This window comes from Haliotis cracherodii, unplaced genomic scaffold (genome assembly GCF_022045235.1).
Source record: "Haliotis cracherodii isolate W230 unplaced genomic scaffold, xgHalCrac1.p SCAF_11, whole genome shotgun sequence".
Classification (NCBI taxonomy): domain Eukaryota; kingdom Metazoa; phylum Mollusca; class Gastropoda; order Lepetellida; family Haliotidae; genus Haliotis; species Haliotis cracherodii.
Window position 1 is genome coordinate 11,286,468 of NW_027266266.1, and position 13,325 is coordinate 11,299,792.

General features: G+C 37.7%; 1 protein-coding gene across 2 annotated transcripts in view; it reads left to right on the forward strand.

The window, feature by feature from the left end:
* The first annotated feature begins 3,433 nt into the window (after positions 1–3,433).
* LOC139456215 (switch-associated protein 70-like) overlaps positions 3,434–13,325 on the forward strand; it is a 56,499-nt gene continuing 46,607 nt past the window's right edge. For both annotated transcript variants that reach the window (XM_071237794.1, XM_071237795.1), the window contains exon 1: positions 3,434–3,539. In XM_071237794.1, the coding sequence (XP_071093895.1) occupies positions 3,444–3,539 (96 nt within the window). In that variant the 5' untranslated portion in view covers positions 3,434–3,443. The remainder of the gene's footprint in view (positions 3,540–13,325) is intronic.

Consider the following 13,325-nt stretch of genomic DNA (forward strand, 5'->3'; position numbering starts at 1 on the left):
GACCCGGAATATGTAGAGGGCGTCATGGAAAATGATAAATATATTTTTTGGAAAAGGCCCTTATACACACTCACAACTATCCAGGCCAACAAACCTGACCTTGTCCTTTTTGATAAATCCAATGAAATCATTTATATCATTGCATTTTCTGTCCCTTTTGGCGCTAATGGGATTGACGAGATTCAGCGAAAACATGGCAAATATGCGGACCTCGCTTTCGAAATGTCACGCTTTCATCCCAAGTGCCAAGTTGTCCGCCTCCCCATTCTTCTCGGTGCCTTAGGTTTGGTACCTCCCAATCTGTTGACTGACATTGGTAGAGTACTCGGGTTTGCTGCACCCATGATGATGATGATAATGATAATGATAATAACGTTATCATAGTTACCTCACAACAACTTGTATGTGTCATTCAGACTAATGTGATGAGTCACAGAGTTAATCTCTTAATATTCTAAAAAAAAATCTATCATGTTGAGGAATAAAAAATAACAATAACAAAAAACAAAATACGTACGGTCTAACAAAATATTCGGTAAAAATTGTCCAATCAAGCTATGTGTAAGCACTTGGAACTTGCGTGAACAGTTTGCAAGCTCGTTTTCTGAGTTTCCTCCCTTTGCAAGCTTTATCCTTTGCAATCCGCGAGGGATTCACATTATGAAAGCGTGAATCTGAAAGATCTCTTTTCCCGTGTCAGCGGGCATCTCATCTTAAGTTAATTGAAAGGCATTGATCTGTATAATAAATTTTAAATATGTATGTGAATAATTAAATGCTTGTTTTTAAATTTGAGGATGCTATGTCCAACTGACATTATTGAAGGCTCTCTCCAGAAGGTTAAAATATCGTAATAATATTGTCCCCCTGTGTGACACGTAATCAAGGCCGTAGTTAACTTTTTTTGGACAAGTACTGTAAGTCCCCATGATCCCCAGCGAGGTGGCCTAGCTTTGGTTGTTTAGCCTATAGTCCGTGTTTTAAAACTGTATACATGATATTCGCATGCCCAATTATGTTTGATAAATATAGAATACTAAACGAGCTCCCGTGTAATACCAATTTTATGAAACGAGTGAATAGTTGTGGTATTTGACGAGCGAAAGCGAGTTAGATACCACAACTATTCACGAGTTTCATAAAATTGGTTTTACACGGTAGCGAGTTTAGTATTTTATTTATTACTTGCCATTTAAAACGTTTTTAGAATTATACTGTCGAGTGTGAATAGGCTGACACCTACATGATCCACGGCATAATACAATTGAGTTTAACAGAATAATACTTCAAACACGTCAAAAGTTGAAACGTATGAATTTAATACCATACAACGGTCTATCTTTAGAATTCAGGCGTCCGTTCCACAAAATTATCGTAGCGTTAAGGTTATCGCAACTCACATACTTAAACTTAGACCAACGACTGTCGTTGCGCTACAGCACGATCGCCTTGTGGAACGGGGCCTTGCACCTCAAAGTTTACAATTACGTCACAATACCCGATGACGTAATTTGTGGAATTTTGTTGCAAGATCCTTCGGCGAAACAATGCCATGTGACGTCAGCCCAGCAACAAGGTTACTGTGGTCATCGAGTGTGCTTAAGCTCCTCTCAGTGATCTATCATCTCCACACGCAATGTAGTTGAATAAGCCAAGGGATGTTGAGAGCTTTCAATATTTTTCGTGAAACGGGTTCCGAGAGTACATAAGCACGCGTTTTGGTATTACACAATGTGTAATACAACTGTATGTTTATTAAACGGGTGATCTCTTCACGGGCAAGTAATAAATTGTTTTCTCGTCGCTATATGGCAGAAATATAGCCGATGCGACGTTAAATTTTAACTCACTCACTCACTGACTCACTCGCATCATCCGCCGCCCAGGGTTCGAATCCCAGATTCAACTCGATTATGTTTCTTGATCTGCCAGCACCATATATTCATATTTATTACTTGCCCGTGAAGAGATCACCCGTTTAATAAACATACAGTTGTATTACACATTGTGTAATACCAAAACGCGTGCTTATGTACTCTCGGAACCCGTTTCACGAAAAATATTGAAAGCTCTCAACATCCCTTGGCTTATTCAACTACATTGCGTGTGGAGATGATAGATCACTGAGAGGAGCTTAAGCACACTCGATGACCACAGTAACCTTGTTGCTGGGCTGACGTCACATGGCATTGTTTCGCCGAAGGATCTTGCAACAAAATTCCACAAATTACGTCATCGGGTATTGTGACGTAATTGTAAACTTTGAGGTGCAAGGCCCCGTTCCACAAGGCGATCGTGCTGTAGCGCAACGACAGTCGTTGGTCTAAGTTTAAGTATGTGAGTTGCGATAACCTTAACGCTACGATAATTTTGTGGAACGGACGCCTGAATTCTAAAGATAGACCGTTGTATGGTATTAAATTCATACGTTTCAACTTTTGACGTGTTTGAAGTATTATTCTGTTAAACTCAATTGTATTATGCCGTGGATCATGTAGGTGTCAGCCTATTCACACTCGACAGTATAATTCTAAAAACGTTTTAAATGGCAAGTAATAAATAAAATACTAAACTCGCTACCGTGTAAAACCAATTTTATGAAACTCGTGAATAGTTGTGGTATCTAACTCGCTTTCGCTCGTCAAATACCACAACTATTCACTCGTTTCATAAAATTGGTATTACACGGGAGCTCGTTTAGTATTCTATATATATTATTTACCGCTCGAGTGTGTTTCACCTAAGTGGTAAACGCCTGCCACGTCATAGTTCCGTTTGCAGAGTTGCTGACCTTAGCGACGCCAGGAAACGGGTGTGTGTGTGCACACATATTTCGGGAAACAAATTGCGTTTATTGCCATACATTAGTCAAGAATTTGCTAATTTTATTGAAAATATTTCACAAAATGATTTAGTGATATGTCTTTTTACTCAAGAACATAATTAGTATGATTGAAAGGGAGCTCAATTGGACGCACCCCTAACTTCCCTGAGGGGGCCTCTTGATCTGCGCATGTCGTGACACGAATAAAATGACACATTCGTGTAATAATATTTTTGTAGGTTGACAATACGTCGTCGTTCCAAACTCAGACAAGTAATGGCCACAACACCTATCAATTCTCCATTATCCGATCACGTACTTTCAAGTCAGATATACTCATAATAATTTTAATATATATCATCCTAAATTCTGCTTTGTATCACTTAGCTTCTTTCTAAACCCTTCTTCTCCTTTAAAAGTGAAGATTAATATTTTCATAACTTCGATAATTCTTATTAGCCATAACGTATTTTCTGAATTGTTATGACCCAGTGCTGTAATTACGGTTACTTCCGCGACGCCTCACCGCCCCATTAACGTTTTTGTTGTGCTCAAGTGGGCGAAAGTATCCGGGGCATTGTTACCGGTGCTAGAAGTCACATGATCAAAATATGTCAAGATGGCGACAACTGGCGAAATCCAGAAAAGTTTGTGGCACGCATTCAATGCTTTAGATGCCCAGAGAACAGGGATTGTACAAAAATCACGTCTAAAGGTTTGATTCTTTAATTCGTTTTTATTTAGGTTCGATTGGCGTCGATTTTGAAAATGTTTAATCGTGTTTATGTTACTCTTCAATGCGTTGGAGGTCCTGTTTGGGTTGGACAATGTTTTCACACGCCGAAGAGAACCAAATACGCCGTGTGTTGCATTGTTTTTAAATGTCGGTCTTGTTTTGTCTGATGTGGTTTGAAATTGTTGAATCGATGTATTGTACAAATGCATGAAGTTACCAAATAGATACAAATAACACCACATCTACGTTCAAGCAACAAGTGAGGCCATGTACACTGTACTAAGCCTGTTAGCTATTGTGTTTTATCCATGACCCAGTTTGTCGGATAAAAAAACGTTGTCACTTTTAAACTGTATTCTAACCCCATGACTAAAGGTTTAGTGAATACTCACATGACCATTGCCCAGTCAACAGGGTCAGTAATCTACCATTGGAACTTTAACCAGATGATTAAATGCATTAGAATTACTATTTTTATTGCTTATTTTACACATGATGAGCCATATCAAGATTTTGTTGCTGAAAACAGCAACATCAAGACTCAAGCAACACCGTACTTTTCGGTTGTCATTAACGTAATTTTGTGGCTAGAACCCCGGCTGTGTCATAGCATAAGACATTCAAAGAACCTATGGGTTGGCTACTTGTTGTTACCCTGCCTGGTGCTCTGCATTAGTGAGTGAGTGAGTTGGGTTTAACGCCGCTTTTAACAGTATTCCAGTTATATCGCGGCGTGTCAGCTTAATGTGGGAGGAAAGCCCGAAGTGATGCAGGTCTCAGACGTTTACCACTTCGGTGAAACCCACGAGCATGTGTATGGTGCTGACAAACCTAGAAACATAATCGGGGCGAACCGGGATTCGAACCCACAATCATAGTTTTCTGGCGTGCCCAAGGGACGCAACTCTGCACAGCGAATCGCGGCGCCTTAGACGACTGGGCCACCCGTGCCCCCTGCTCTGCATTAATTAAAGGGATATAACAAGGCCTGGTCAGCTCACTTTCAGTTAGACTAACAATTAGTCAATCAAAACATGTCTTTAGAATAATCAAGTTTTGAAGAACCATAATTTCCTCATAGTGAAATGAAGCAAACTAGACTTGGTAGACTAACATATATTCTCTGAAATGAACATATCGTACAAAAAAAACAGTTGCTCAGTTATCTTAATAAAAATATAATAAAAAGGGAGCCCAGTGATTCTCTTCATTTTCAGATACTGATAATCTAGACTTGCCAAACATTATAGACTTGCATGGGCTGTAGTTGATATATTTGTATCAGGGTCTGTAAGACTTGGCTAACTTAGGTATTTGATAGGTATTTAGATACTACATCTGATATCTACTCTACTGTATAAACATTGCCTCCTCCTGTATATATACTTGTCAACCACACTCTGTATATCACTTGCTTGATAACAGTGTTAGAACCTACACCGAAACGTCGGTCTTAGTTGTAATTAAGAAGTTGTTTATCCATACATTCTTATCCTTACTTGGACTTGGTTAGTTTGATCTAGACTTGCCTAGGTTTTTAGTAAAAAAATACCTAAAAATATAAATTCCACAGACATGGTGCAGGACTAAGTGTCAGTATACTGTGTCTGAGTTGAAAATCCATATTAAACACTGGTATGGTATCTCGGTGGGCTAGCGCTATAAAACTGTCATTTAAAATATCCCGGACTAGTACATGCAGACCCCCACGCAAACAACACACTCAGATATGCATGCACATTGTTGTATGCATACAATAAACTTGAATGCACCGCATTTCACCTCACCTCTAATATTTACCCCCCTGATTGAGGTTTCCTTGCATCAGCAACTGTTGCGTCATCACACCAGGAACACTTTGTATTTTGACAATGTGCACAAGTAAACTATGCAGGGCTCCAGATAAGAAATAAATCACAATAACCCAATTAATTTCGAGTTGCTTGCGTACAAATGTGATTGACCAAAATTCCATTAGTATAGTGTTCAACACCCTGTGTAATTATAATGTACCGTATTCGATGTAATAAGCGCCCCTCTCTAAAAAGCGCCCACGGCAATATTTGCTAATATATTGGCTCGTGAACAATCCCAATTAGCACCCTTTCCGATTGATCAATTGCACAATACGTATTTATTCGCTTTAATATGCACTCATGTGTTATATGCACCCTTAAGTATGGGCAATTAAATTCTGGAAAAATATAACTCTCCTATATAAACATTTCAGGCTGTCAGCATAAACCACGACATTTATCTTTCAACTCTGTTTTTTTTCGACAAAATAATATTCTAATAAGAGCACCCTATTTCTAATTTTGAGAGCGCCCTGGGCGCTTATTACGTCGAATACGGTATATAACAATAATGATTATAATAGTCCACTTATATGGCAGTGTACTCCATGCATAAGCATGCTCTAAGTGCTTAAACATTATTACCCCAATCAATGGATCAGTGTGCGCTCAACAATCATTTAGGGGCACGGGTCGCCCAGTCGTGTCAGGCGTCGCAATTCGCTGTGTAGAGTTGCGTCCCTTGGGCACGCCAGAAACCTATGATTTTGGGTTCGATCCCAAATCGCCCCGATTATGTTTCTAGGTTTGTCAGCACCATACCCGTGCTTGTGGGTTTCACCGAAGTGGTAAACATCTGAGAGCTGCATCACTTCGGGCTTTCCTCCCACATTAAGCTGACACGCCATGATATAACAGGAATACTGTTAAACCCAACTCACTCTCTCACTATTATGAGGAGCACAACATTTCGGAGTACATGCTTACCTGATGAAGGAGTAAGCATGTACTCCGAAACCTTGTATTCCTCATAATAAAGAAGTTGACATCCATAAATTCTCTTCATTAAGTGTTATACAACTTGTTCTTTAATAATTTCAAGCAGCTTCAAATGTATTGGTTTATTATGGGTATTCTGTGTTGTACACAACTACAGCTTATCAGGAGATCTGTCTAGACCTGATCTGGGGCAGATATTCATCTCCATGTTTGAGCAAATGTCCGTCAAAATTCTCGCATGGCAATAAAAATTCCAGTAAATGTTTATTTATTTTTTTAATTTCTTTGATAATGATGATGATGATGATTATGCTTAATTTTACATTTACATCATTACATTTAATGAAGTGTGAAAATACCTCTGAAATTGCAAAAATAAAGCTTTAGAAAAGTCCCAATTTTGAACAAATTACGATTGTGTCCCTATTTTGTCTGCCAAGGGTGCGAGGTTGGAAATTCTAACTGTTAAAAGCTGACTGAAACTAACATACCCCATCACCTGGCCTAATTACCACAGCTTTTAAGCGATTGCTCCTTTATCTTTGACTGTGCATTTACTAACTGTCAATGACAGGACTTCCTTTTTCCTTTGTCATTTGCCTTGATAGAACAATTTCACAAAAAATGTGTGTCACCAGTGGAATTTGAAACAACAAAGTCTGCATAGAAGCTAATGAATGTGTTCTCTGGGATGTTGACAAGGAAGAAATTTTATGAAAAACAACTACTGTATTCAATGTAATAAGCGCCCCGCTCTAATAAGCGCCCACAGCGATATTTGCTAATATATCAATTGGCTAGTGAACAATCCCAATTAGCACCCCTTCCGATTGATCAATGTACACAAGACTTATTTATTTGTGTATAATACGCACTTGTGTGTTATTTGCACCCTTATTTATAGGCAATTAAATTCTGAATAAATATATCTGTCGTGTATAATACACACAGACTTTTATTTTGTATCATTTCAGGCTGTCAGCATCAATCACGAAATTTACAATCTTTCAACTCCAAAATTTTATTCTAATAAGAGCCCCCCCCCCCCCCCCCCCCCCTATTTCAAATTTTGAGAGGGTCCTGGGCGCTTATTACGTCGAATACGGTAAATATAAACTTACATCAGAGCTGATAGTTTATCTGGCCATGAATGATGAAACATGTGTTTTATGCTGTACATTTTCTGTTACAGGCCTCAAAGTCTAAATTTTTACCAAGTAGTCATATGGCTACAAGTATTTTTTTCCAGGTAGCCAGTGTTAAAATCAAGAAGTCAAGCCAATATTGTAGGTAGCCAAAAGCATTTGAAATTATCTTTTATCAAATAACTATTATAATATATACAAGTCATAGCACTAGTCTTGGAATTGTATATTAGTGGAAACTGTACTTGAATTTTGTTACTTGTGATTTGAACAATGATGCAATTTATGTTACTAGATTATATCGGTATATCCTTGCTTATCCAATGAGCATTGTCAACTAAAATAAAGTCCTAACTTCATTAATATTTATATATTTGAGTTCATTGTCGACTTTAGTAGGAATTATTTGCGAGTACAATTATTAGCAGACATATTTTCTCAGATCAGCTGTTATTTATTTTTGTGTCTACAGATGTGTAGCAATAGAATTTAGTCACCACAAGATATTTTTCAAGGTAGTCATTTGGCTACCTCTGAATTCTAGGCAGTAGTAATTATATTTAGGACGCATTGGCAACAGTATTTGTCGCAACTTTGAGGCCTGTGTTATTCTATATAATGTACATACTTGTGATTTGGTTGTGTTTTACTCAAAGAAGCAAACAGATAGAAATAAATTACTCTTATCGTGATCTCTACTATTTAACTCACAACAAGAACCTAAACACGGGCAAGCAATATTTCGGTGATTGATAAATGTGCTTGTGTTGGTCCTATATGGATTGTACACTGTATTTTCTTGAGTATAGTGTACACTTTTTTCCCCCAAACACAGCTGTGTAATAGGGGGTATGCCTTATACACTCCATAATGAGTTTTGATATTTTTCACCTAACGCAAAGACATTACCGTGAGCACGTAACTACGGAATTGCCATGTCAACAAATCCATACTGGAGTACACAATGTAATCTTGTAATTACACTGTCTGGTTATAAAAAGTGTTCTTTGTGTATCTGGACTTATGCTTGTATCGTATTTCATTCATTTTATTCAAAATTCCTTTTAAATTAATTTTGGCGAAATCGTGTGTGAAGCGATCGCATAACTCACCTTAATCTCTGCATGTAAAACAATGCCTAGCAGAACCAAAAATACAATTTAAATGGTAAATCAACATGTCTGGTGATTTTTTATCTCGAATTCGAAATTTGTACTGATCAAGTTTCTTATCACCCGTTGGTTTACCGGAATTCGCTGAAGGGGTAAGGGCGTAATTTTCTTCTGCGCATAATATTCGAAAAATATTATTTTTCCAAAATACTAAATCTGTTAGAGGGGTGTGCGCATTATACTTGGGTGCGAACTATACTAAAAAAAATATGGTACTTGCCCCAGAAAGTGCATGTTAAGAGTCGCAAAAGAGCGAGATGCATGTGCAAAGGCTATATTTCTCAAGCATCACGCAATGCGGGCTCTCATTGTGTTCTCACAGTTAAGCATAGTTCTTGCATATCTTTTTAAAATACGGTTGTCAAGACAATGTTGAAATTTTAGTTGCTAATGTTCTTCGAATGTTGGGCATGGTTCAAGTTAAGGTACAAGAGCACTCAGAACCTGATGTCTACTCGTTGAAATGGTTAGTTAAAAGTCCTTGCCTCGCATTCTGACGAACAATTTCAACGATTAAACACCAGGTCCTCATGTTCAAGCCTATGCATAGTGTGTTGTTACACCTTGACAGCACAGATTAGCTTGTCAACCACTAATTTGTTTGTAAGGCTTACCCAGAAACTACTAATAGTTCTGAGGACAAGTAAAATCCAATGATTGGACTTGTAATCCTCATTGACTAGAGACCCATGAAGATCTGGGGTAGAATAGGTCTTCAGCAACCTATGCTTGCCGTAAACGGCGCTAGTGCTTGTCGTAAGAGGAGACTAATGGGATTGGGTGGTCAGTCAGCGAGACTTGGTTCAGCATTTTGAGATTTAAAAAAAATGAAATAATGTTTTAGATGTATATGACAGTTCTGAATATAGGCTTGACTCTGAAAATAAATTAGCTCGTAATTGTGTTTCAGAAATTAGATCCATTTTATGCATGCTGAAAAATCTTCGTTGGGTATTTATTGTTTTCAAACAGTTGAGTTTTTCAGTTAATGCTTGAATGTCTGTATGCAAGTTAATTGAAAGTAATTGGGTTTTGAATATTTTGGGGGGTATACGCATATACGCAGGTTATCTGTATCTCTATTGGTTGATGCACATCATCATATTCCAATCGCTTGGATCGATGCTCATGATGTCAATCACAGGATTGTCTGGTCCAGACTTGATTAATTACAGAGTGCCGTCATATAGCTGGAATATTGCTGAGTGCGGCGTTAAACAACAAACAAACAAACAAAGAAGCATTTGGAGACAATAATTATGAACCATTTCTGACATAATATGTAGACAGTAGACATTTTGTTCTCGTTCAAGCAGGACTAGCTACAAACTTTGAAGAAACATGGTGATGCTACTGGTTATGCCAACAAGCTTTTTCTGCAGATAATCAAGACTGGTTATTCTCTGGCATTGACACTTTATTTTTATTTACACTGGTCCTCAGGACTTGTCTTATAAACAACAAATTTCTAAGGCTGCTTATTTATTTGTCCCAAACTGAATTACCTGTAGGCTTTAGGGATGGAATTTGCAGGTTTAACGTGTATCACAATATTTTCCGATGCACAAGGCCATATTGAGATATACATGTATCACGTTATGTTGTATAATCCTAAATTTTGAATTCAGAAGCAATCTGATACATTAGGTATGAATTAGACTAACATTTAGTCTCTGAAATCTTATATTACACAATATCCCTCTTGACACTAAAAATAAAAAAACATTCCCTATGCTGATTTCAGGGAATAGCTTGAGCTGGCTAGACTTGCTTTTGTATGCATTTCTAGATTTTTTTTGGTCATAAAGTAAATATATTCCACGGTCATGGTGCAGGACTAGGTATGAATTGAAGTTCATAGATAGAACAAAACAAGATGTTGGTACAACATAATGTTTGCTCATTCAATAAATACGCAGCCATCTTGGGGCCCGGATGCATGTTCCTGGGACATGAAGGTATTTGGCATCTGTATGACCTTAAACACATGATATAAATCGTTAATTGAAATCACCCGACATATCGAGCAGGAAAAAATGATATTGTGATTCATGTCGTGGAAAGAATGAACCTAAGTGTACCAATATACTGATAATACCACACAAGCTTAGTAGGTGTGTTCCTGTCTGCAGCAAAAAGCACCAGTAATTAATGAATAGGAAATGACTGGGTCGATATAACGTACAGGAAAATTGTGGCGCACTTGTTTTTTATCTAATCTTTAAGCTAATCTGTGATCACATGACTCCTAGTGATTTAACAATTGTAAGGCTTAAGGCCAGGCGTTTTATATTTTTTGGATTGCGAGCCCGCCGACTCTAATCTTTTAGTAAATGTAAAAAAAATATCAGATTTCCATTTTTGTCCCCCGCCGATAGCCGCGTAGTCAGTGATTTTATTTGTTGTCATTGCCTTTTAGTAAAAAACATGAATTTACCGTTGTAAACAGTATGTATCTCTTTACTAGTTTTAAATAATTTACATAATTTACATATTTGATCTTTGTTGATCTCGAAGCCGAACATGAATAGCCTCCCTTGACAATTGTCCGTGTTGTAAGTGGTATAATTTTTATTGTTACAAGGGGCTTTATCGTCACAAATGGCAGTCTTTTGAGCACAGAATATGTTCACAAAGTATGCCAGAGGCATTCTGCATTAAAAAAAAAATGTATCTGTTTTTTTTTTCTTTTCTTTTTCCTTCCTCCAACCCTGAGCTTTGGGCTGAAAAATCCGTAATCCTAACAATAAAAAAAGCCTGGCCTAAGCTGCAGCACAATTTCATTATATTGCAAACAATAAGTAATTGAAAATTTGAAATACATGTATGACCTACCAGATGCTTTTATGTAATTTGAAGCCGGAAATATTAAAAGACTATCAGGAAATGCCAGTGAGTCGATATGGTTATAATAGCAGGTTCAGTAGGAAACTCTTATGTAAGTAGGCACTTATCACTGTAGTGGACTGTTGACTAAATATCGCTGTTATGGAGTGGATCCTTCTTGGTCATTACAGTGTAACATAGCAACTTGACTGTTGAATAAATATTGCTGTTGTACATCCTTATGGACCCACAAAGTGTAACATAGCAACTGGACTGTTGAATAAATATTGCTGTTGTACATCCTTATGGACCCACACAGTGTAACATAGCAACTGGACTGTGGAATAAATATTGCTGTTGTACATCCATATGGACCCACACAGTGTAACATAGCAACTGTACTGTTGAATAAATATTGCTATAGTAGATCCTTAATGGCCCACTAAGTGTAACATAGCAACTGGTCTGTTGAATAAATATTGCTGTTGTACATCCTTATGGACCCACACAGTGTGTCATAGCAACTGTACTATTGAATAAATATTGCTGTAGTAGATCCTTAATGGCCCACTCAGTGTAACATAGCAACTTGACTGTTGAATAAATATTGCTGTTGTACATCCTTATGGACCCAGACAGTGTGTCATAGCAACTGTACTGTTGAATAAATATTGCTGTAGTAGATCCTTAATGGCCCACTCAGTGTAACATAGCAACTGGTCTGTTGAATAAATATCGCTGTTGTGGAGTGGATCTTTAATGGCCCACTCAGTGTAACATAGCAACTGGACTGTTGAATAAATATTGCTGTAGTAGATCCTTAATGGCCCACTCAGTGTAACATAGCAACTGGACTGTTGAATAAATATTGCTGTAGGAGATCCTTAATGGCCCACGAAGTGTAACATAGCAACTGGTCTGTGGAATAAATATTGCTGTTGTAGATCCGTATTGGCCCACTCAGTGTAACATAGCAACTGGTCTGTGGAATAAATATTGCTGTAGTAGAATCCTTAATGGCCCACTCAGTGTAACATAGCAACTGGTCTGTTGAATAAATATCGCTGTTGTGGAGTGGATCTTTAATGGCCCACTCAGTGTAACATAGCAACTGGTCTGTTGAATAAATATTGCTGTTGTAGATCCTTATGGACCACTCTATGAAAAATAGTAACTGGACTGTTGAATAAATATCGCTGTTGTAGATCCTTTTGGACTACTCCATGAAACATAGCAACTTAACTCTTGAATAAATATTGCTGTTGTAGATCCTTATGGACCACTCTATGAAAAATACTAACTGGACTGTTGAATAAATATCGCTGGAGTAGATCCTTAATGGCCCACTCTGTGTAACATAGCAACTGGTCTGTTGAATAAATATTGCTGTAGTAGATCCTTAATGGCCCACTCAGTGTAACATAGCAACTGGTCTGTTGAATAAATATCGCTGTTGTAGATCCTTTTGGACCACTCCATGAAACATAGCAACTTAACTCTTGAATAAATATTGCTGTTGTAGATCCTTATGGACCACTATATGAAAAATAGTAACTGGACTGTTGAATAAATATCGCTGTTGTAAATCCTTTTGGACCACTCCATGAAACATAGCAACTTAACTCTTGAATAAATATTGCTGTTGTCGATCCTTATGGACCACTCTATGAAAAATAGTAACTGGACTGTTGAATAAATAGCGCTGTTGTGGATCCTTATTGGTCCACACATTGTAACATAGGAACTGGACTGTTGAATAAATAGCCCTGTTGTAGGTCCTTATTGACCTACACAGTGTAACATAGGAACTGGACTGTGGAATAAATA